The sequence below is a fragment of the Branchiostoma lanceolatum genome, chromosome 11 (assembly GCF_035083965.1).
Source record: "Branchiostoma lanceolatum isolate klBraLanc5 chromosome 11, klBraLanc5.hap2, whole genome shotgun sequence".
NCBI lineage: Eukaryota > Metazoa > Chordata > Leptocardii > Amphioxiformes > Branchiostomatidae > Branchiostoma > Branchiostoma lanceolatum.
The window spans coordinates 9,423,783-9,447,265 of record NC_089732.1 but is presented as its reverse complement, the minus strand read 5'-3'; the positions used below and the strand labels follow the sequence as shown (position 1 = coordinate 9,447,265).

The 23,483-nt window shown below is 42.7% G+C and overlaps 3 protein-coding genes across 4 annotated transcripts; 1 reads left to right on the top strand and 2 right to left on the bottom strand.

The window, feature by feature from the left end:
* The first annotated feature begins 1,181 nt into the window (after positions 1 to 1,181).
* Positions 1,182 to 23,449, top strand: LOC136444170 (discoidin, CUB and LCCL domain-containing protein 2-like). 2 transcript variants are annotated; one of them, XM_066441642.1, is made up of 5 exons: positions 1,182 to 1,354; positions 20,003 to 20,193; positions 20,379 to 20,522; positions 20,999 to 21,140; positions 21,768 to 23,449. In XM_066441642.1, exons 1-5 carry the CDS (start codon positions 1,345 to 1,347, stop codon positions 22,376 to 22,378), a joined length of 1,098 nt encoding a protein of 365 aa, XP_066297739.1. In that variant the 5' UTR covers positions 1,182 to 1,344; the 3' UTR covers positions 22,379 to 23,449. The 2 variants fall into 2 exon arrangements, with proteins under 2 accessions (XP_066297739.1, XP_066297738.1); XM_066441641.1 differs by lacking the exon at positions 1,182 to 1,354 and adding an exon at positions 19,203 to 19,551.
* On the bottom strand, positions 2,506 to 4,295 carry LOC136445467 (polycystin-1-related protein-like). The gene is made up of 3 exons (XM_066443511.1): positions 4,187 to 4,295; positions 3,617 to 3,742; positions 2,506 to 3,303 (listed from the first exon to the last, which is right to left on the bottom strand). The coding sequence occupies exons 1-3, from the start codon at positions 4,229 to 4,231 to the stop codon at positions 2,704 to 2,706; spliced, it is 771 nt and encodes a 256-aa protein (XP_066299608.1). The 5' UTR covers positions 4,232 to 4,295; the 3' UTR covers positions 2,506 to 2,703.
* Positions 7,218 to 17,932, bottom strand: LOC136444997 (fibrillin-2-like). Its single transcript, XM_066442827.1, has 22 exons — positions 17,908 to 17,932; positions 17,602 to 17,721; positions 16,079 to 16,201; positions 15,323 to 15,466; positions 14,880 to 15,062; positions 14,391 to 14,569; positions 14,054 to 14,138; positions 13,792 to 13,923; positions 13,351 to 13,488; positions 13,023 to 13,163; positions 12,701 to 12,817; positions 12,351 to 12,473; positions 11,995 to 12,117; positions 10,886 to 11,008; positions 10,509 to 10,631; positions 10,038 to 10,160; positions 9,566 to 9,688; positions 9,073 to 9,153; positions 8,650 to 8,772; positions 8,123 to 8,245; positions 7,710 to 7,832; positions 7,218 to 7,348 (listed from the first exon to the last, which is right to left on the bottom strand). Exons 1-22 carry the CDS (start codon positions 17,930 to 17,932, stop codon positions 7,218 to 7,220), a joined length of 2,706 nt encoding a protein of 901 aa, XP_066298924.1.
* Positions 23,450 to 23,483: the final 34 nt, after the last annotated feature.

Genomic DNA, 23,483 nt, shown 5'->3' with positions numbered 1-23,483 from the left:
ATGGAGACTGTCTTCTCTTGAGCTTTTTTGGCTCTGAAACCCTTTCAGAAAATGAAAATGGTATGCCTTCTTTGTGGACGGATGTATCCACCGAGTAGGGTTGTTTGAGGAGGGGGTAAATGTAGTTACGGTGAGGGCGTTATGTTTTCGGTCAATGCGGAAGCGGGTTGCGTCTCATAGCATTACCTTGTTGGTGACCATCAGTGCCCGATTTTTGACAAGCAGTCGATGCACGTGTAAAACAGGGTACGTATATCTGTGACAGGGTTCCCACTGTGTTGACTGCATGAATTGCAGCTGCATGTCCTTTAGTAATTAACTATCAAAATGCAATTCTTTTACTAACCGTGTCGCATTCATATTAATCAGTTTCATACACAAGTACAGAAGAGGTGGAACTCTGTACTAGCGGACTTTGTAGTAGTTGGCAACGTGTTTCAAGCTCCATCCTCATGAGTGCCCGAGCTATTTTTTTTTTCATTTAGTTTTTTTTTCCTGAGTTTACATGCAGCCAATACAGTGAAAAACCTGTGACAGATGTACATACCCTGCTTAACACGTGCCATTTCTGTCCAACTAGCGCTGTTCTTGACGGAGGTATTCCAAATAGAATAGGGGGTTCTATATGTTCGATATGGTGTTCGACTGGATCGGTCCATTGGATCCAAGTGAACTGTAAAAAAGACAAGCACAAATAAACTGAAAAAAAATGCTAATGTTTCGAAATTCACAGTCATTTTGCATTTGAATTCTTGCGTTCCATTTGGATCATCCCTTGACTACCCTGCAAATATCGACGGTGATCTTCATTTATAATTATTCTTTCATAACATATGATCCCCTTTGTGTTGTACATGGACTTTTTAGCATGTCCACGTACGTTGCATAACTTATTTTTGCAACTTTTTCTCCAACAAGAAAAAAACACAATAAAGTGTATCTTCACAAGCAGCCTCTTTTGCTAGACTTGGCAATGAACGTATTATCTCCACAGTCTTTCATAGCAGACTCCAAGTCTATATTACAAATGGAACGGACTCACAATCTTGTCATGATGATTAAGGCCAATGTTGACGTGTGCTTGCATGCTGATATTATTCTTGGCGTTAGAACTCTTCTGTTGCTGAATTCGAAAGCTTTCTGAAAATGTGTTTCTCTAATTTTTCTTGTAGAACAGAGCCGTCAGGAATGAAAAATGCTGTCACCACGATAACCGCATCTACCACACACCGTGACTGTTCCACTGAGAGGGCACCTTTAAACTCCCAACCAGCGGTTAGGGATGATACAGCCGTTAGATGGGCGGCAGCATGGTGCGCCACGTAGACTATACTTACCAGGACAATGGCTTCAGGTAGGTACGAGCATGTACTTAAATATAGCTTCCTACAATATCCAATCTATTCACATTAATCGTCTTATGTGTCAACGTTAAGGTTTCAGGGATTTTTTTGCGTTTATTTTTTGTATTATTATCTCCATGAGAAATGGAGATATTGTCTTGGGTGTGTTTCTGTTTGTGTTTCCGGACTTTGTAGACTTTTGATAGAAGCAATGGCCATTGCGGGAGCTGGCGCACCCACTGGAGGGTATCTGCTGCACGAAAAAGAAGAAGGTTGCCTTGAAGCCTACACCCTAACAACGGAATGACCCCTAAATTCCCTAGTTTTCTACAAACGTGAATTGCAGTAGAGACACAGTACAGACAGGCAGAGTCGATTTTGTCATGCTAGTGTCTAAGTATACCGAAAAACAGCCACTAAAAGGTGAAGATCATCGCACAATATTTTTGTTAGGCGCGATGCTATGCAAATATTGATCATCACCAATGACAGATTTGTTATTCCTTTCTGTGGATGGTGTCAGCACCAGCGACATGTGTAGATATATATTGTTAACCACTAGGACCAGGTGTGTTAACCTGTGCGTGGATGGTGTTCAGCACTAGGACTGCTGTGTGGGCGGTTTTCAACATAAGGGACATGCGTGCTTACTTGTGTGTGGATATTGTTCAGTACAAGGGACAGGGCCATTCGGCTGCCACCATGGTTACTGGAGGTGCTGCATACACACTGTGGTGTTCAATTACATAATGTAGCAAGTGGGCGAACAGAGCCGATATACCGTGAGGGCTGAGATTTTCACTTCTGTAGGTGTGGCCTCTAACCAGCTGTCAGCCAATCAGAGAATCGCCTGGGTGCTTTCTTTAGGTAAAACCGATTCTCTGATTGGCTAATGGTTGGTTGGTTAGAGGCCACGCCCACAAAATTGGAATTCAGAGCCTGGTTTAGCAGAGCCTCCTCAAGATATATTGTATAGACCACGTGTACAGGCGAGGTTCTAAGTAGGAGAATGCTAGCAACCAAGCAGCCATTGTACCTTCACATGGCTTGGTTGATGGGATTTTTAGAGACATGAAAGAGACATCATACTTGGAGTGTTGAGACGCAACAAGTATCGTATGAAGGCCCTTGTTCGGTCTTGTTTTCTTTGTGTGATGTTATTTGCCCCTTCCAAGGAGGCTAAAAGAGATAACCCTTGCTCCTGCAAAGTGATAGATAGATATATTGCCAGAAACAGCAATATTTGGTAACTATTTGAAAAACAAAATATGCTAGCTATATCTGTTTAAGAAACATTTTTCGAAAGAAAATCTACCTATCAATATCAGGGACCCTCCATAATTCTCGTGATAAGGGAACTTTAGATGATCTCGAACCACGTGTAGTCTGAGTTGCTGATGGTCACATTTTTACCATTCACCTTGTGAACTTCAGTTACGGAAAATTCCAATATGTAACGTCCGTATCCTAACGTGTGCTTTGGGATGATGATTTCAGTCCCGTTGAGTATGTAACTGATTGCTGCCTCAGTTGAAGAATACGGGATGGACTGCAAGTCTGTCATGGTAAAAGCTTTCCACTTGAACGTCCTATGGTTTGCATCAGTACAGTTTAGTTGTATAGTTGCGGCTAGAGCTATGTCTTGGTCTCTTGTGTATGCTGTCGGGTTGGCAATCGTGCTAGTCCCGTCGTGTTGGATGTCAACGCGCGGTCTGAAGCATGGGATTTGATGCACGGTGACCATAGTCTCTGCGTAGGCCGTAGAAATAGCATTGGTTGCATTCACTTGGACCCGGTATGTACCGGCGGAGGGATACACGAAGGAGTAGAGGGTGACGTAAACGTCTGACAGCTTGAAGGGAAAGTTGATGCCTTGAAAGGTTGACTCAACTATGCCAATAGAGTTCGTGCCTTTAGACGGTGGAGTAAGCATGACCGGATTCTGGTCTTCTTCAGATAACTGTAAATGGAGACAAGGTTTACCATCTCAAAACATAAAACAACGCCCGTACAGCTACATAAATGCATATAATAGCGAATGATATTGATATTGTATTGAAGTAGATAATTAGTAATATCCACGTAAGCTCTCAACATATGGATATATAATGGCATCTTATTTCTTCCCACCTTGTTCTCGTGCTTTGGTAATATTTGGCATACAGCATTTTAATTCTGCCTAATTTCCGCTACACATCGATGTTTGGGCATTTGCATGGCAAGCCTTGTTAGTTTATGATACACAAGTGACTGTACCATGTATGTAATATTACCTGTAACAGAAAGGTACTGTTCGTTCCTGGAGAAGTGGCAAAGACAGCAAATGTCACCGTTTCGCCAAGTAAGACCGGGTCATTGCCGGCTACGTACACATTTGTGATGGTTTCGTAGATGTCCACCTGTAAGAAATGTCCTTTGACTCACACCACTTTACTTTACAACTACCAGCCTCAAAGTCATTCTATAGTAACAGCTTTTTTCCACGAACAGCAAAACTATGGAACTCCCTTCCAGCCCACTGCTTTCTCCCGAATATAACCTACAAACCTTCAAAACAAACATACACCGCTATCTCTCACCTTAGCCACATCAGTTCAATTAGTTCAATGCTTAGAAGTGGTCCCCTACGGCCTTGCATTGAGCGAGATCGTTAAAACAAATCACCACAAATAAAAATGACAACGATTGTACTGAGAAATAGCACCCAATTGTGTCGAGGGGCGGTACAGGCCTACAGACCCCTTTGACCTCTAACTGATGGGTCATTCATGCTGAGAGAGCCATAGGTGAGGCTCTTACATAGATTCAAATCTAAAAATCGATCAAACGATCAATGCTTTTACCTGAAATTCACCGCTCATGAGAGCCAAATGGTTATTAAAGACCATTGCGGTGACGGCGTAGGTCCCAACTTCCCGAAATGTGATGGATAGCTTCAACTCCTCTCCCACTACTTCGTTACCAATAAACCACCTGAAGGGGAAGAAGTCAAGCGGTTAAAATTTCTTTTTGAAGATCACAGTGACCATAGCAAAAACGACAGTGTCATCAGTGAATGAATACTCAATGACCCAATGCAAATACATGCAGTCAATGTCGCATGCATTCTTCGTAGAAAAGTGTCTTTTTTTGTCAAGGCTCGATTGTAATTTGCCTCTATATATAATACATATATGAATTTACCAACTCATGTGTACGTCATCTTCTGTTCCATGGGAGACCTCGTACTCAAAGTTCACGGGCATGAGATGTGGGGGGCCGGGAAAGATGCTTTTATCTGGGCCCTGGCCAGTCATATTAACCCCTACGAAAAATTGAATGAAAACGTGTTAGATCAAAACTGTATGTTGCACCATCACATTGCGTAATGTGAAAGCAATACAAATTTGGAGTAAGTTTTCTTTCGATTAGGAAAGATTCCCATTGCTTGTACAATCATCTTCGTACATTAGATGTAAATAAGAATCCCACCCTACACTAGATGTAAATTAGAATCCCAAGGAAATAATGAAGCTTTCCTAACCTTCGTACAATAGCTTTCCGTTGTGGATTCCGGAAAACGCTGAGAAAACAGTGATGTTCAAGCCATAGGACTGGTACTCTTGGGTGGGGTAAATACACCCATACATAAGATCCTGATGAACATGAATATTGATGTCGATGTTGAGTACAGACATATGAGAAGGTATGAATATTACCTGCTAGAGTATTGGCATAATGTGCAAAATAAATCATTTCCTCTTTCATTGTTTTGGAAGTTTATGTTACAGCAGATGTATGACAACACTAATGAGTTAGAATATATCATAAACCTTACCCGTTTATATACTCGGATGAAAAATCGCGCTCCAGGCAAGGACGAGTACATGGTGTAGAATTCTAGCTTCATGGAGCTGTACTGGTCTCCAACGTAAAAACCGAGGTCTGGCAGGTGGGGAGAATGGAATAAAAGGAAAACTCTTATTTTTCTATCATGTAGACTGTCACATGTGCATTACAGCAGTTCTATTTGATGTCATGTTTTATATTTGTTTATTTCAATGTTCATGCGTGTCACTATAACGTTGCTTTGAAACGGCGAGATTTTGATTTAATGTAAGAAAATCGAAATGCTACCATCAAAGCCGTGGCCATATGACGCATCGAAGAACATGCCCATGGGCGGATTTGAGTCCATGAGCCAGACGGTGAAGGTGCCGGGTTTCGGATCCTCGGCCGGACTGGTCACAAGGGCCGTTACAGACACATTTGCCGCGGCCTCAGACACGACATTTGTCCCATTGACTACAACGTGGTACTGTCCTTGGTTCTGAAACGTGAGCGTGAATGTTTCCAGGTGGTAATCCGAGAGGTTGTACGGTATGACGCCCTGGTATGACATCAGATTGCCGGCTTGGTTGGAGTCCACGGGCGTTGGGATTTCGAAGTGATCGCCGCCGTTGACACTGGCGACATAAGTGGCGTTATACCCCACTTGTCTGACCAGGACAAGGAATCTAGCCGGGTACTGACGAGCAGCGTAACCTATAGGTAGGGCTTCCCCTCCCGGAAGGGGGCCGTCGGTTCCAACGTGAAAAAGGCGTACTTCATGGATACATTCAACAACATTGAGTGTCAGGTTGGCCGAAATCTCAGAGATTTCGTTAACTGCAGTTGATGTGACCGTGTAAGCACCCTCTGTTAAATTGATGGAAAGAGTCGTGGTGATGCCATCCAGTACCCAGTTGAAAGTTTCAATGTCTCCGGTTGCCTGCACATTACGGTATAAAGTAAAGTGTTAATTAATAGGAAAGGGCATAAATACCACAATACGGCCCCAACATGCTGGTCTACTGTGAACTAATGTCTCAATTCGAGTTACATGTCATGTTGATAGACTTGCATTTAATGATTTCATGACTTGATTTCGTTTATTCGATTTTTTAAATTTTACCTGTAAAACCTCAAGGCTGATTTCGTGGTTTATAGCAAAGTATACCCTGTGCTGGTCATCAGAGGACAGGGACGCATCTATGTGTGCTTGTTGGGTTGCAGAAATGACGAGGGAAGTCAGGGGTTCTGTAAAGTACAGTTAGAGGCGATGAGTGGATGTATGGCTAACATGCACAAACGTACTGATGTCAACACCAGTGTGATACGAACCTGGGAACGTTTCATTACGAATTTTGCATAAACGCTTAAGGGAGCACACCCCAGTTTATTTGGGTTTTAAATTGGAGGCTGCGCACCCTCAAGTCTAGGTACTGTCTCTCCCAGGGAAGTATTCCGAAGTAAATCAACTTTGTATGGGATGAAAGCCTATCCCTTCCGCTACAAGACCAGATGGGTTTTGTTTCTTCAACCTCTCTAATTTTGGTAAATCAGGAGAGAAAAACATGATTGGCAAATTTTGGCATTTTCGCGTAGGATAAAACTCGTAGAAAAAAAATTCTGGGTAGAAACGACTGATGTTGTCAGAAAGAGAAAAACCTAGCGTATAATCAAGCCAATTGTAAAGAAAATTCTAGTACTTAAGTTTCTTTGATCATCCACGGCACGAGGCATGTCAACATGACCCACAGAATGCAACAAAGGTCAATCTCTGGCCAAGGGACATTTCACCATCAATGCGGATGGATATCCGGAAATACAGCTCAGATCGAAACGCAATTTTCACCAAAAACTCCAGTTCATATTACGCTTTTCAGCCATGCTAGTATCTAATATCAGTTCGAAGCACATTATGAGAAATGTGAACTCAAACCCAGCCCCTCGAAACCCTTTCGTCACTTTTTTGTCGCGCACCTCCATGGACCCCGGTCGCGGAAGAACTGGGGTGTGCACAGTTAAGCGCTTGACAAATGTTTTTTGCTTCAAATTGTCAAAAAACGCCAGTTAAGTACCTGTGCAATTCCAGCCATTGCTCGTTAGAACGTAGCCCACACTACACGAGCAGGTGTAGTTCCCCGCCTGGTTATGACATGTCTGCTCACACTTGTCGGTGTTCAAACTGCACTCGTCAACATCTGTATTTGACAATAAGGAAAGAAAACGTCTCGTGCATGTTAATGATATTGTAAGAGTTTAACTTCCTTCTATAAAAAAAGGAAGACAAAATACTTCTCTCATCTATCTCACCTAGTTACCTTCGCCGAGAAGGTTTTGTTTTCAGTTACGCCACCTGTGGGGTGGGTCTGTATGTATATCAAGACTATAATTCGAGAAACTGGCACTGTTGATGGATCTTCATGATTTTTAATAGATGAAAGCAGTTACAAAAAGGATGGTCAAATTCAAAATACAGCAGATGATCACCCCAGTCTAATGCGGAATGTGAAAAATCCACCCACCCCCCTCTATTCTGCCAAAGTTAAAGTCCTGACTTACCCTGGCAAAACCAGCCGTTACCGTGTAGTGTGTACCCGTCCCAGCAGGAGCAGTTAAAACCGCCCACTTTGTTGGTGCAGAGCTGGGTGCAGTTGTCACTCCCCTCGACACATTCGTCTACGTCTGTTGTAACATTACAGAAATTAAAAAAACAGAGGCAGATGGTCAATATTACAACGTTTTCGCACAGTAAACGAAACAAGCAAATGACGAGGGAAGTCAGGAGTTTTGTAAAGTAAAGGTAAAGAATGGTGGTATTTTTCGATACCTTACATGCACAAATGTACCTACTGTCAAATACAAGCATAACACGGACCTTGGAAAGTTTCATTAAGGACATGCCCTATGACCCCCTATCCCAGGTGCTTGACCAATGTCACTTTTCACTTCAAATTGTCAACAAAGTAACGTACCTGTGCAGTTCGATCCATTGCTCGACAGAAAGTAGCCCTCACTGCACGAGCAGGTGTAGTTCCCCATCTGGTTATGACACGTCTGCTCACACTTGTCGGTGTTCAAACTGCACTCATCAACATCTGTATTTGACAATAAGGAAATAAAACATCTCGTGCATGTTATTGATATTGTAAAATAGTTTAACTTCCTTCTGTCCAAAAAGGAAGATAAAATACTTCTCTCTCATCTATCTCACCTAGTTACCTTCGTCGAGAAGGTTATGTTTTCACTCACGCCAGCTGTGAGGTGGATCTGTATGTAAATCAAGAGCATAATTCGAGAAACTGTTGATGGATCTTCATGATTATTTATAGATGAAAAAATAATGGTCAAATTAAAAAACGCAGCATTCCCATGTAGAATGGACCGGTCAAAATCCACAACCACTAAAGAAAATGGACTTTAACATAATCACACCAGTCTAATACAGAATGTAAAAAAGCCCCCCCCCCCTTATTCTGGTCAAGTTGAAGTCCTGACTTACCCTGACAAAGCCAGCCGTTATTGTGCAGTGTGTAACCGTCCCAGCATGAGCAGTTAAAGCCGCCCAATGTGTTGGTGCAGAGCTGGGTGCAGTTGTCACTCCCCTCGACACATTCGTCTACGTCTGTTGTAATATTACAGACAGGCAACAAAAAAAACAGAGAAAGATAGGCAATACAGCAAATGACAAGAGAAGTCGGGGATTCTCAGGTAAAGTACAGTTAGAGGCGATGAATGGATGTATGGCTAACATGCACAAACGTACTGGTGTCAATACCAGTGCGATACGAACCTTGGAACGTTTCATCACGAATTTGCATAAACTAAGCGATTGACAAATGTCACTTTTTACTTCAAATTGCAAGAAACGCCAGTAAAGTACCTGTGCAATTCCAGACATTGCTCGACAGAAAGTAGCCCTCACTGCACGAGCAGGTGTAGTTCCCCACCTGGTTATAACAAGTCTGCTCACACTTGTCGGTGTTCAAACTGCACTCATCCACGTCTGTATTTGATAATCAGGAAAGAAAACATATAATGCATGTAAATAATATTGAAACAGAGTTTACCTTCCTTCTATTTAAAATTGAAGACAAAGTACTTCTCTCATCTATCTCACCTAGTTACCTTCGCCGAGAAGGTTAGGTTTTCAGTTACGCCACCTGTGGGGTGGATCTGTATGTGTATCAAGAGCATAATTGGAGAAACTGATGATGGATCATCATGACATTTTATAAATGAAAGCGGTTGCAAAAAGCTGGTCAAATTCAAAAATGCAGCATTCCCATGTAGAATGGACCAGTCAAAATCCACAACCACTAAAGAAAATGGACTTTAACATGATCACCCCAGTCTAATATGGAATGTGAAAAAGCCCCCCCCCCCTCTATTCTGGTCAAGATGAAGTCCTGACTTACCCTGACAAAGCCAGCCGTTATCGTGCAGTGTGTACCCGTCCCAGCAGGAGCAGTTAAAACAACCCAATGTGTTGGTGCAGAGCTGGGTGCAGTTGTCACTCCCCTCCACACATTCGTCTACGTCTGTTGTAACATTACGGACATGAAAAAAACAGAGGCAGATGGTCGATATTACAACGTTTTAGCACAGTAAATGAAAAAAGCAAAAAAAATGACGAGGGAAATCAGGAGTTCTGTATAGTACAGATAGAGGGAAAGAATGGTGGTATTTTTCGATACCTTACATGCAGAACGAGCCAGAGAGAGAACAAGCCAGAGAGAGAGAGAGAGAGAGACATGCACAAATGCACCTGTCGTCAAATACCAGTGCGATACGGACCTTGGAAAGTTTCATTAAGAACATGCCCTACCCCATGGGCGCTTCACAAATGTCACTTTTTACTTCAGATTGCAAGAAACGCCAGTATAGTACCTGTGCAGTTCCAACCATTGCTCGACAGAATGTAGCCCTCACTGCACGAGCAGGTGTAGTTCCCCACCTGGTTATGACACGTCTGCTCACACTTGTCGGTATTCAAACTGCACTCATCAACATCTGTAATTTCAAAATCAAGTTATGTATGTTAATGATATTGCAACAGAGTTTAACTTCTTTCTAATGAAAATGAAAGACAAAATACTTTCTCCTATGCAAGAATTGACTTTTCCACAGGCAACCCCATACTTAATGGATCATTCTCCCAAACAAATGATCAAAGGTTAAATTGAACTTAAAATTATAGTCCCTCTATGCAGGGGACTCTTCCAAATTCCCATGTAGAATGGACCAGTAAAAACCACAACCACGAAAGAAATGGAGTTTTAAAAAAATAATCCCAGTTAAATTTGATTCCGAAAATGCCCCCCCCCAACACTCTATGGTTAATTTGAAGTCTTGACTTACCATCGCAGAACCAGCCGTTACCGTGCAGTGTGTACCCCTCCCAGCAGGAGCAGTTGAAACCGCCCACTCTGTTGGTGCACAGTTGGGTGCAGTTGTGACTACCCTCCGCACATTCGTCTACGTCTGTTGTAACATCACAGACAGGCAAAAAACAGATAAGATAGTCGATAAGGTAAATGAAGAGGGAAGTCTTGGATTTCGTAAAGTACCGTTAGAGGCGATAAATGGACGTATTTTTCGATGCCTTACATGCGCAAATGTACCTACTGTCGTCAAACTACAGTGTGATACGGACCGTGGGACGTTTCATTGCCTAGCCATAGTGCTTGACGATAGTCACTTTTCACTTCAAATTGCATGAAGCGCCAGTAAAGTACCTGTGCAGTTCCAGCCATTGCTCGACAGAACGTAGCCCTCACTGCACGAGCAGGTGTAGTTCCCCACCTGGTTATAACAAGTCTGCTCACACTTGTCGGTGTTCAAACTGCACTCATCAACATCTGTAATTTGAAAATCAAGAAAAAAAATGAAAAATAAAGTTAATATATTACAAAAGAGTCTAACTTCCTTCTGATAAAAAAGAAATACAAAATTCTTCTCTCTTACCTATCTCACCTAGTTACCTAGCAGAGCTTCAAAGTTTGAAGTCAAATGCTTTGGAGGTGCTAGGTTTATGATTTTTAAGTAGTGGATATTTCTTGGAACAGGGAGTGAGTGGTGTACATTTTGGCCTCAATGCGGCTTGTTTGGAACTGAAGTGGGCGTCTTTGTTGTTAGCTTGTTCGGGTGATGCTTTACATAATCAAATACTAATTATCACCTAAATTGCATAAGAAATAATAAAATTTGTTGTGGTCATTTTCTTGGCAGGTGCAATGGTCATGATGTATTAGTGGTACATAGCTATATTGAGGCATGGAGTAAGTGATGTATTTAGGCCTCCTAGTGGCTTGCTAAGTATTGCAAAGGGCCTTTTTGTTTGTACCTTTGAGGAGGATACCCCAAGCAGGGATTGATAGATTTCCATTGTCTTGGCATATAGGTACCTTAGGTGATGATTAACATAATGTGACGCACATTATGCAAATCATGACACTTTACATAATCATCAAGTAGGACTTCTTGCACTGCTGCATCATATTTTGTCCTGGAATCTAGGTCAACAGCTGGCATGACCAAGTCATACCTGAGCAAAACTGAACTATAAAACATTCTGCCCAAAAGTGATCCCAGCCCGAAATGGAGGTTACCTAATTTCACCTACCACAGGCAACCCCATACGTAATGGATAATTCCCCAAAAATGATAGAAAAAAAGATCCCCAGGTCAAATTGAACTTATAAGAACTTGCAATTATACTCCCTCCATGCAGGGGACTCTTCCAGTCAAATTCCCATGTAGACCACTACCACGAAAGAAAATTGATTTTTTTAAATCACCCTGGTTAAAAATTAATTTCTCTGGTTAATTTGAAGTCCTGACTTACCATCGCAGAACCAGCCGTTACCGTGCAGTGTGTACCCCTCCCAGCAGGAGCAGTTGAAACCGCCCACTCTGTTGGTGCACAGTTGGGTGCAGTTGTGACTACCCTCCGCACATTCGTCTACGTCTGTTGTAACATCACAGACAGCCAGAAAACAGAGAAGATAGTCGATACAACAAATGAAAAGGGAAGTCAGGGATTCTTTGGAGGATAGTTAGAGGCGATAAAGGGACGTATGTTTCGATGACTTACATGCACAAATGTACCTACTGTTGTCAAACTACAGTGTGATACGGACCGTGGAACGTTTTATTACCTAGCCCTAGTGCTCGACATTAGTCACGCTTTACTTCAAGTACCTGTGCAGTTCCAGCCATTGCTCGACAGAACGTAGCCCTCACTGCACGAGCAGGTAAAGTTCCCCACCTGGTTATGACAAGTCTGCTCACACTTGTCGGTGTTCGAACTGCACTCATCAGCATCTGTATTCAAAAATTAGGTAAGAAAACATATAGTGCATGTTAATGATATTGCAATAGAGTTGAACTTCCTTTTAATAGAAAAAAGACAAAATACTTCTTTCTCATTTATCTCAACTAGTTTTCATTAAGGTGTAAGTATCCATTGATCTTGAGTCTTGTTTAATGATGACCTTTACTAAGCTTAAAGAAATTGGAATATCATAAGATGAATGAGTCTATGTACTTGCCCACACATGTGCCGCTGTCCATGACGTACCCAACCCAGCAGGAACAGGTGAAGTTCCCTGGGACATTTTCACAGACATGGTCACATCCGTCAGTACCCAGGGAACACTCGTCGATATCTGATTATGGACATTTCAGAAGAAATAGGTGAATCATAATCATATTCTCATCAAGATTTTGTGTAAAGATAACGTTATACGTTACAGTGAGATAATACTTTCTGAGAAAAATTGAGGTAAGAAATGTATAAAAAGTGATAAGTTGTGCATTATAGTAGACACAGTGGATAGTAGACACATTTGCGCAGTAGCAGGTATGTCCTACCTATTTGGCACGACGTGCCCTCCCACCCCGCGGCACATCCTCCACTGCTACACACGCCAGTGTATCTGCTGCACGCATTGGTCCCATTGGCGCAGTGGCACGTTTGTAGGCAGTCCGAGCCGTAGGTGCCGTCTGAACATTCTACAACATAAAAATACGTCTCCTTGGTGATTCAAATGAAAGCTAAATATCAACGTGTCTAGGAGAGCTGGTGTATCATTAGCCAACTTACTCTAGCGCCGGTTTGATCAACAGACTGGATACCAGGCTATAGTGTATCATTGTATCAGTGTAAAAAAGATTTTCGATTCAAAGACGATAGCCCTACGTGTGTTGCAGAACGATCCTTGGAATCCCGCTATACACCGACAGCCTAACGGGTCCGGGCCGCAGACGATCTTGTTCTGGCAGGTGTACTGAGCACAGAGGCTGATACAGGAGTCTCCAAAATAACCATCAGGGCAGCCTTGGAAGAAGGAAAACTGAGATTTTTGTTTTCATATGTCAATATATGTACAATAAATTCTCCCAGGGACAAAGTACTGTTGCTTGGCTAGGGAGATTGCCGTTTTTCATAATCATCTCTCAGACTGATGGAACACATTAATTATCGCTTGCGTAATTTACCCACACAGAAATGATTAATGAACAGCCTTTTCACGTCTTCTGAATCCAGGTTTCACCTTCCTGTTAGTTGAGGCTCTTTGTTTACGCGTATGTTGTCTTGTTGCGTTAAGGATCCATTCATTAACAAGCACGGCTTTGTTACCTATATCGCAGTGCAGACCGCCGAACCCAGGCACACAGATGCACTGTTCCGTCTCATCATCACACACTCCGTTATAACACTCTGCACATGGGGAAGTACAGTCTGGAGGGCCCCACTTGCCTTCAGGACACTCTACATATCATAGGAGAAAGGCATGGATAAAAATAAATTTAGTCTGTTTTCAGATGCTAACACTGGTTCGGTCTGTAATTGAATGGAAAAGTCTATTTTCTAATATCATATGCTGTCCATAAAAACTCACCTCTAACGATGAGCCTCATGATACCTTGCTTGTGGTCATTGTACCTGCCCGTGTAGTAACACTCGTACAGGCCTTCGTCAGACATCTTGGGGAAAAAATAAAAATTTGATTTCATTTGATTCTGTTACAAATGATAAAGAAATCAGTTGGCGTGGTTTAAATTTGTCTATTGGGGGGATAGACTAGTAGATAATACTTCAAATTGTAAATTGCAATCAATAACCCTGCATTTTTTCATGTACGACAATTTGCATTGTTGTGGAATCGTTGATCTAACCTAGCCTGAGTGTCGTCCTGTTTCAGTTCCAGGTTTTACCTAGTTCTAGCCACCGCTAACCTGAACGTTATCAATGGCCATGGTACAATTCGTGTAGGTTCCAGCTAGCACAGAACCGTCCTTCCTCCACTCTGTAGTACCGTCGTGGCCGCCAGGGGCTGGGTTGTACTCAAACATGGAAAGCGTTGCGGTTTGGTTGATGTTTACCGTGACAGTGAACGACTCTGGATGAAAGTAAGCTGCAATGGAAGAGAATACGCAGTACATGAAAGCAGTACTGGTCCGCTCCTCGTCTTTTGTCATTTTGTTGTTTGATTGGAAGCCACCACCTTAAACTTCAAACAATCAACGCCAGAACAGATACATACAAATATTCATATTTCCACCGTATTATTCTCTAGCGAAATGCCCTGCCTGGCACGGTTGTGACAGCTCCCACCGTTGAGTCTTACCGTGCCAGGCTGGAGGCCCGCCCGCCTCAGCCTGGGACCCTCAACTCTACACAAGGATGACCTCAAACCTATTTGACAATTAATGTGGGCGCCTTACCTGTAGTTAGAAGTGTCATGCCGATGACTTCACGTGTTAAGCCATGACGAGTCGTCAGGCAGGAGAAGGCATTGACCCGAAAGTTCCCGGCGTCGTAAAAAAGTCTGAGCCCGTACCTGCTGGCCGAGGGACCGATACTTTCGTACTGATATCCCGCTAGGTAGTTAATGTTGTTGCCGTACCCTGAAACGAATATTTGGAGTTAGATATCGACGACCTTGTCCAGCTTAACACGGGAACAAGCTCTGAAAGTGGTAGGAAAACATTTGGTCCAATGCGTCAAGGAATACCCACTTGCTCTCTTCCACAAATACACTTAAGTGTATTACACAGTTAAACCCTTACCACCAGTAGTGTCCTTAGCTCCAAGGCTATTGGCCACAAATAAAAAAAGGCCGTAATAAGATAAATCACGTAAACGGTTGTTATTCATTTGTGCTGACCTGTGTCCAACTTGATGCCGACATGGTAGCCGTTGATCAAAGTCAGGTCCCCCAGGGAAGGCCGACAAAGGGTCTCAGTGTGACCAAAACCTGTCACGTCAACTCTGGGATACTGCATCTCCACATACAGGTCCACTTTCGGGCCTAGGTAAACAAGACGACAACATACATGGAAAACAAATCAAAGTGTGACAGATGAAGAGCATGTAAGTAGAAATAGGAATACATGGTCAGTTCAAGTGATGCAAATAACCGTAAGCGGGCCGGTATCAAACCAGACTCGCGACATGTTGGCGACCTCGCTGCGACTGAGTAATTTGACAGGGTGCTCAATGAATTTCAGTAAAATCATGAGCAGATTATTGGAAATCGCAGTGTTCCCACTAAATGAAAGTCAATGTAAATTATTAAAATGCATCAAAAAGAGATATGCAGTTATAAAAGGATGTTCACTTATGATAATTGGTGCCAAAAGGGTAACATATTATAAACAAAAAAGCAAATTTGTGAGCAAATACAGCATATTTCAACCATATGCCTTCCAATGCAAAAATGGCCTGTTCCAAAGTCACACCTTGGCAAAACTGAAAATAATTCTGCCCAAAATAATTCTGCCCAAAAGTGATCTATTGCAAAATTTACCCCAGCCATCCATTGAAGAAAACTGAGTTTTGGATAATCACCCCAGTTAAAATTGAACTTAAAAATGCCCCCACCCCCCACACTCTGGTGACACAAGTTGAAGTCCTGACCTACCGTGACAGAACCAGCCGTTATCGTGTAGTGTGTACCCCTCCCAGCAGGAGCAGTTAAACCCGCCCACCGTGTTGATGCAGAGCTGGGCGCAGTTGTCACTTCCGTCCGCACATTCGTCTTCGTCTGTTGTAACATTACAGACAGCAAAAACAGAGACAGATGGTCGATATTACAACGTTTTCGAACATTAAATGAAAAAAGCAAACAAATGACGAGTGATGTCAGGGATTCTGTAAAGTACAGTTAGAGGCGATGAATGTATGTATTATTCGATGCCTTACGTGCACCTACAGCAACAATAACACTAGTACTGTTTAAAACATTTTCTCTTATCACAAGAAAAGTTGCTTTCAAGCTAATTTTCAAGGGCTGTATGCCAAACATTTGAATAAGGGCATGAGTACATCCTTTGGTTTCAATATGTATGAACTGAAGAAATGTATTTTTCTTCTGAAAATAGACAAAAATCGAAAAAAATAATTTTGAAGTTATGTATGCCATAAATGTGAACTACGTCCTGTGCGCACATGTCCTAGGCAGTCCAATACCACATTTGGTATAAATATAAGGGCACCCAATAAGCCAGAAATGTAAGGTAAATTGGTTAACCGAATTGGCCAATCAGGCTCTCTTGTTTTCAAATGTAGTGCTGTCCCATTGGCTGTCACTTCCAAAACCATATATGGTGTTAGCAACGGCACAATATTGAAAAACACCAAAATAAATCGTTTGGAAGTGGTGTATGACAAAAATGTGAATGTGGACCTTTGAATATATCTACACCAAATTTCAGGTCATTCGGTTCGAATACTGGGGCACAAAATCGACTTTTTTAATGTAAAAATGGCCGAAAAACTCAATAAAATCACTTAAACGGTCTATATAGTATTACATAGAATACAACACGGTGTATTCTGTATCGCCCGAGGTACCGGCCCGACCGCGGGTCGTATCGCACGACGGCCGAAGTAACAGAGTGAAATCTGGTATATCATTCGTTTTAATAATTTCTGCTACTGTAATAATCTTCTGATTTTATGGATATATTTATATTTCATCCATACCACAGGTATGGTGAAATGTATTGTTTTCTCCCGAAAAAAGACATTTCAATGCGAAATGAGACTGAAGTTGAAAGAGTTTTGCGTCCTCGACCAAAAAAATCGTAACAACATCGATGCCAACATCCAAATCTGGTATTCGAATCTATGGAAGCCCGTGTGATGAAAGTATGCGGAACACCCGTATCGAACGTTTTCGGCGCGGCCCAGGTAAGACATAATGCCATTGGGTTATCTCACGAGGTTCTACTTTTATCACACGGGCTTCCATAGAACATTTCGAACCCACTTTCGAGCCCGTTGTCGAAAATGGTCCCAAAATATTCCAATACCGGATTCGGATGTTGGAACTTTTTTTTCGTTCGAGGACACTAACTTTTCTCAACTTCTAGCGCACGCATTGGAATTTGCGTTTTCTCGGGTGGGTATGATATCAGTAAAATACAACACGGTCTGACTTACCATTGCAGACCCAGTTATCGTGGAGTGTGTACCCGTCCAAGCAGGAGCAGGTAAAACCGCTCACTGTGTTCGTGCAGAGCTGGGTGCAGTTGTGACTCCCCTCCGCACATTCGTCAACGTCTGTTGTTACATTACATGTACAAACATACAGCAACAAACAGAGACAGATGGTCGATATTACAACGTTTTCGCACAAAAAATATAAAAAATGAGAACATTTCCTCGAATCACAAAAAGAGGGCAAGAGATAAGAGTTTCGACAGAAAAGTAACAGAACTTAAAATTCATTTAAAATTGAATCATTACCTGAGACGGCGGCGTGGAATAGCATTGTAAGAAAAGCCGCCAGGAGGACAACTTGAAACGCATCTTTAAGTTGAAAAGTCATCTTGCATGGAGGGAAAGAATGTTGGTGATTTCTAGGGGAAAATGTCTTCAGGGTCTTCCCCAAACGTCACAACAGTTTCGTTCCGTTCACGTTTGTTGTTACGTGTGGTTGTGGTACGACGTTCGAAAATTCGACCGACCGAAGTTCGATCGGTGAAAGTTCGAACGGCGTGTTCGCTCGCGCTGTTCTATGCTTACGTCACAATATTTTACTCTAGAGCCCCATTCAGCATTGTGTTCATACCTTCACGGAAGGGATGGAAAACATGTTGTTTTGATCCGTTTTTTCCTGCCTCTTCTTCTTCCGTTCTAAACAAATAAGATCAAAGACTGAACCAGACGGCTGTCACCATGATTACTGGAGGTGTTGCAGACACACGGTGGTGCACGACTTCAGCCTATTCATAAATTACTGTAGCAAGTGGGAGTACAGACCTATGAAAGACTGGTGCAGGAATGCGTTGGAGTAAAAATAAACAGATCAGTAGTTTGTTAGTTTATGGCTAGAGCATGAAGGGAAACATTATGTATTTGCTTGTAATTTTTACGTCTAGTTTAAATTGTGATAGCTGCCAAATGAAGTTAGACAGATAAAGCATGTCTCTGTGGTTTTCCGAATCTTTTGGCTGATTTTCTCTGAGCCAAATTCGATGTGTGCTTTTACGAGAGCCTTATAATGATGAGTAACTAGCTATTGCCTTTTCTCACCGGGGGTTAAGATCGGTGCGACTGTCCCAACATTAAATGCTTTCTATTCTTTTGTAGTTTGTTGTTATTTGTGTTTGTTAATTCAAAGTTTGATATGTTTCATCAAAAATGCCTGGTGATTGAGAGAAGATATAGTCAGTTTTGTCCGCCTTATTCTTGCGTTCCATTTGCATTACTCCGTGACTCCCCTGCAAATGTCGACATTGATCTTTACTATTAATTCCTTCATATGATCGCCTGCGTGTTGTGTATTACTATGCTCAGACTGTGCACTCTTTAGCACGTGCAGGTTGCGCAATGCTTCTTTTTTTGTAGACTGGTTTATTATTATATATCATACACAATAAACTACTCTTTTGTAGCCCGAGGACTAGATTGCAGCGTAATGTACACAACAAGGCTCGTAATCATACTTGCATTTTAAAAAATGCATCTAAGATGCAGTTCCACAAAGTGTTCGATGCTCACATTTCGTTAAGGAGCTTTACTCAATATGACAGTGTGGTATTCATGAATCGGGACGTTCTATATCTAAACTGGCTGAACTTGTGTGCGTTTCCTGTCATGCGATGCACCCCTAAGTGCAGGAAAGCAAGTGAGCCAGTTAGTCTGAAGCAAGAACATAATTAAGCAGGTGCGTCAAGAGAGACGAGACTTTTGACATCCAGTCCAAGGTCGCTAACAACGTTAGGACTCTTTCTTAGTGTCAGTTAAACAGCACAAAGAACGTGTGTTACCAGGGAGCTACCTTATAAGAACTAAAGACAGAGAGTACGTAGTGTCACAACATGGCGGACAACGCCGCCGATACTATGCTCTGTTTGGCTGTTCTTCTCGTCCTGCTAACAAATATCGGTAAGAGAGCTGCCACACTTTTGTTATATCTATACCGTAGGAGTTCCGTATTTACATTTTTGGGCTTAGGTAAAATTCTGCGGCCAAAGAAGTCCTTTTTTTACTTTGACCCACCGTTGTGCCGCCTGGTTATCAAAGCGAAAAAAACTACTTCTTCTGCCGCAAACTTTACCTAAGCCAAGAAAATATTAATACGGAACTCACACAGACTTTATATACGTGTGTGTACGTGCGTGTGAGTGTGTGTACGTGTGTGTGTGTGTGCGTGTGTGTAACGTTTGTGTGTGTGTGTGTGTGTGTGCGTGTGTGTGCGCGTATGTTTGCATGTGTGTTTGTTGTGTGTGCGGGCGTCCGTGTGTGTGCGTGCGCGTGTGTGTTTACATGCTGATATTCGTTGGCGTCAAAACACTTCTGTCGCTGAATTCAAATGCTCCTTAAATTTTCCTTGTAGAGACATGTAGTGTGCAGCCGTCGGGAATGGAAAATGCTACGGCCACCATTACCGCATCTACCACACATCGTGACTGTTCCACAGGGAAAGCGCTCTTAAATTCCCAACCAGCGGTTAGGCATGATCCGGCCGGTGGATGGGCGGCAGCATGGTGCGCCGCAGATCAGTACGCACCTGGACAATGGCTACAGGTAAGATCATGTACCAACTCAACTTAACTATAGCTGCCTACAATATCCAATCTATTCACATTAACCGTCTTATGTGCCAATGGTAAGGGCTCAGATATATGTTTTGGTTTGTTTGTTTTTATTCTTTTTAAAGATACATTTAGACATAGCATTCTTATTGTCTTTTTCTGAATCGGGCACCATAGGTTGAGCTGAATTCAACAACCAGTATAGCAGGTGTAATCACACAAGGAAGAGCCGGCTACCCCCAATGGGTGACCAGCTATAAACTCACCTTCAGCTCTGATGGCGTCGAGTGGGACACTTATTCCGAACAAGGGCAGGAAAAGGTTGATAACATGCATTTTGTAAATCGAAACTTTACCATAAAGGGTGTAGATACTGAGATCCTATGTGTGCCAAAATGTCAATTGATTTTACAATTTCTTTTTCTAAACCGTTGAAGTCAGTTTGACTTAAACTTTGGGAGCTAAATCAATGTAATCCCCGTGGATGCAAATATGTCTTAAATGCAAAGGTTGTGGCAGCACAAATATACTATGATATATAACGTTAGAGAAAAGCATGCTATTTTGATTTATATGAAAATGTTATCGTACTATTGATACCATGTTGATAGATAATGAGAAAAATGAACTAATTTGGTACAATTTGAGTGTCTTTCCGAATTCGAAGTTATTCACTTGAAATCATTGGTGCCTTGCGACAATACATTTTCATATCTATATCAAATGCGTTTGTCAACATTTGTATAGTAGAGTGATCATTAGTGAAAATATCTACATTGATTTTTCCCCTTTAATAGGTGTTTGAAGGCAACACCGACAAGAACACTGAAGTTGAACACCTCCTTGTCCCGCCCGTCACGGCGAGGTTTGTTCGGTTCAACCCGCTGACGTGGTACATATGGGCCAGCATGAGGGTGGAGGTGCTCCTGTGTGCTCCGGGTAAGACAGGATCAAGGTTATCTTGCACCCTCCGCTAATGTCTTTAGTTAAAACCAATCAGCCTTAAGGAAGTGTGCTCTTGATATGCACTAGCCTGTGCACTTATCAAAACAACGCAACGTTAATCCACCATTGACTGGCCAAATGGCATTTTATTTCACTGTCACCATGCGTTCAACAGGTTTAGAACAAATTCATTAACTAAAAATAATAGTTTAAGTCTGGGTTTGTGGGATACAGTGCTGTACTGTCCACTGAGAGTTTTAGCCTCTGGCTTATTAAGGACCCTTACAAACAGTCGTAGAATTTTGTCGGTATAAAGGGTCAATAGTCTTTCATTGAGTTATAAGACCTTCGACCTTTTGTTGAATACTGCAAAACATAATGTTAGACAAACTCAGACGAGGGAAGTTATTGCCTGGGTTAGTATGGGCTATCCTTCACGATGGGGAGCTGATATATGGATGTTGTGAGCAGATCGTCTACAGTGTCCTTCTGGTATGCTGTTATATTTATGTTCCCCACACTTAAGCCCCCGACATAACCGGACACACGTTTGGACTTCATCGGGAGCTTTTTACACGTATTCCACTTACTTAGTCTCCATGTATGGTACTTCCACTTCAGCATCAGCTACAACTGATTCCGCCACTACTACCACCCAGGCCATAACAACCACCACGCCTGCTGTTACAATCACCACGCCTGTCGCTACAACCACCACGCCTGCTGTTGCAACCACCACGCCAGCTGTTACAACCACTACGCCAGCTGTTACAACCAGTACGCGTACAATTGCTGTAACTACAACCACGATCGCTGTTACAACCACCGAGCCTGCTGTTACAACCACCGCACCTACGACGTCAACCGTAATTACAACTAGGATATCAAATGACGCAAGCACAGTGACCATCGCGACGTCGAATGACGCCGACATCATGTCCACTACGACGTCAGCTGAAGCAAAAATTAAGACCGCTACGACGTCGTATAACACCAACACCATGACCAATGCGACGTCACGTTACGACTTGCCGGAGGATCCCACCGGTCCTCCACCGACTACCAGTCGGCCGGGGGAAGGAGGATCCGCCGCCGCCAACACGGGCGGGGCACCGGGAGGGAAGGTGGCAGGCGGCGTGGTCGGAGCGATGGCCATTGCAGGTGCTGGCTTAGCCATTGGAGGGTACCTGCTGTACAAGAAGAAGAGGCTTGCCGTGGAACCCACACCCTAACAACGGAATGACTCCAGTTTTCTACAGACGTGAATTGCAGTAGATGCATAGAACAGACTAGCATAGTCCAATTTGTTACATTAGTTATGTGGCAAGAACAGCCTCTTAAAGGTGCAGATCATCGCACACTTTCTGTTAGGCACAATGCTATGTAGATGGTGCACCAAGGATAGGATTGTTTTTCTGTTGTGTGGATGGTTTTCAAGACCGAGAACAGGCGTGTTAGTATACAGATACCTGTGTGTGGATGGTGTTCAGAACCAGTGACATGTGTGTTAACTTGTGTGAAAATTGTTCACTACTAGGGCCAGGTGTGTTTGCCTGTGTGTGGATGGTGTTCAGCACTAAGGCAAGGTGTGCTTACCTGTGTGGGCGGTTTCCAGCCACAGGGACAGGTGTGTTTACTTATGTGTGGATATTGTTAGGCACCTGGGACATGTGCTCAGCACCAGGGGCAGGTGTGTTAACCTGTGTGTGTTGATTTTATTCAGCACCAGGGACATTACTGCTTACTTGAGTGTGGATATGTGCAGCACCAGGGACAGGTGTGTTTACTTGTATGTGGATATTGTTCAGCACCAGGGACGTTATTATTCTCCAAGCAGAGGCTTTGATCGAGAGGGGTAGTTTTGTCCCTCTGGAGACAAAACTACCCCTCTCGATCGAAGCCTCTGCTTGGAGAATAAAACATTACTGCTTATTTGTGTGTGGATATGCGCAGCACCAGGGACAGCTGTGCCTACTTATCTGTGGATATGTGCAGCACCAGGGACATGCATGTTTACTTGTCTGTGGATGGTGTTCAGCCAGTCTACGCCAGTCAAAATTGGAGCTCCAAATTCAATATGCGGTGTTACAAGAGCCTTATAATGATGATGAACCAGCTATTGTCTTTTCTCACCGGAGTCTATTTTCAAAGATTGATGCAACTGTCCAATGTGTTTTGTATTTTTTATAGTTTGTTTTTATACATTTTTTTTTCAATCTTAATATCTTTTTAGATAAAAAAGACCTTTCAGCTCTTTGTAGTGCTGGGGATGACAGAGAATATATGAGGTTTGTCCGACTGAATCCTTGAATTCTTTTTGCATCATCCTGTGCTTCC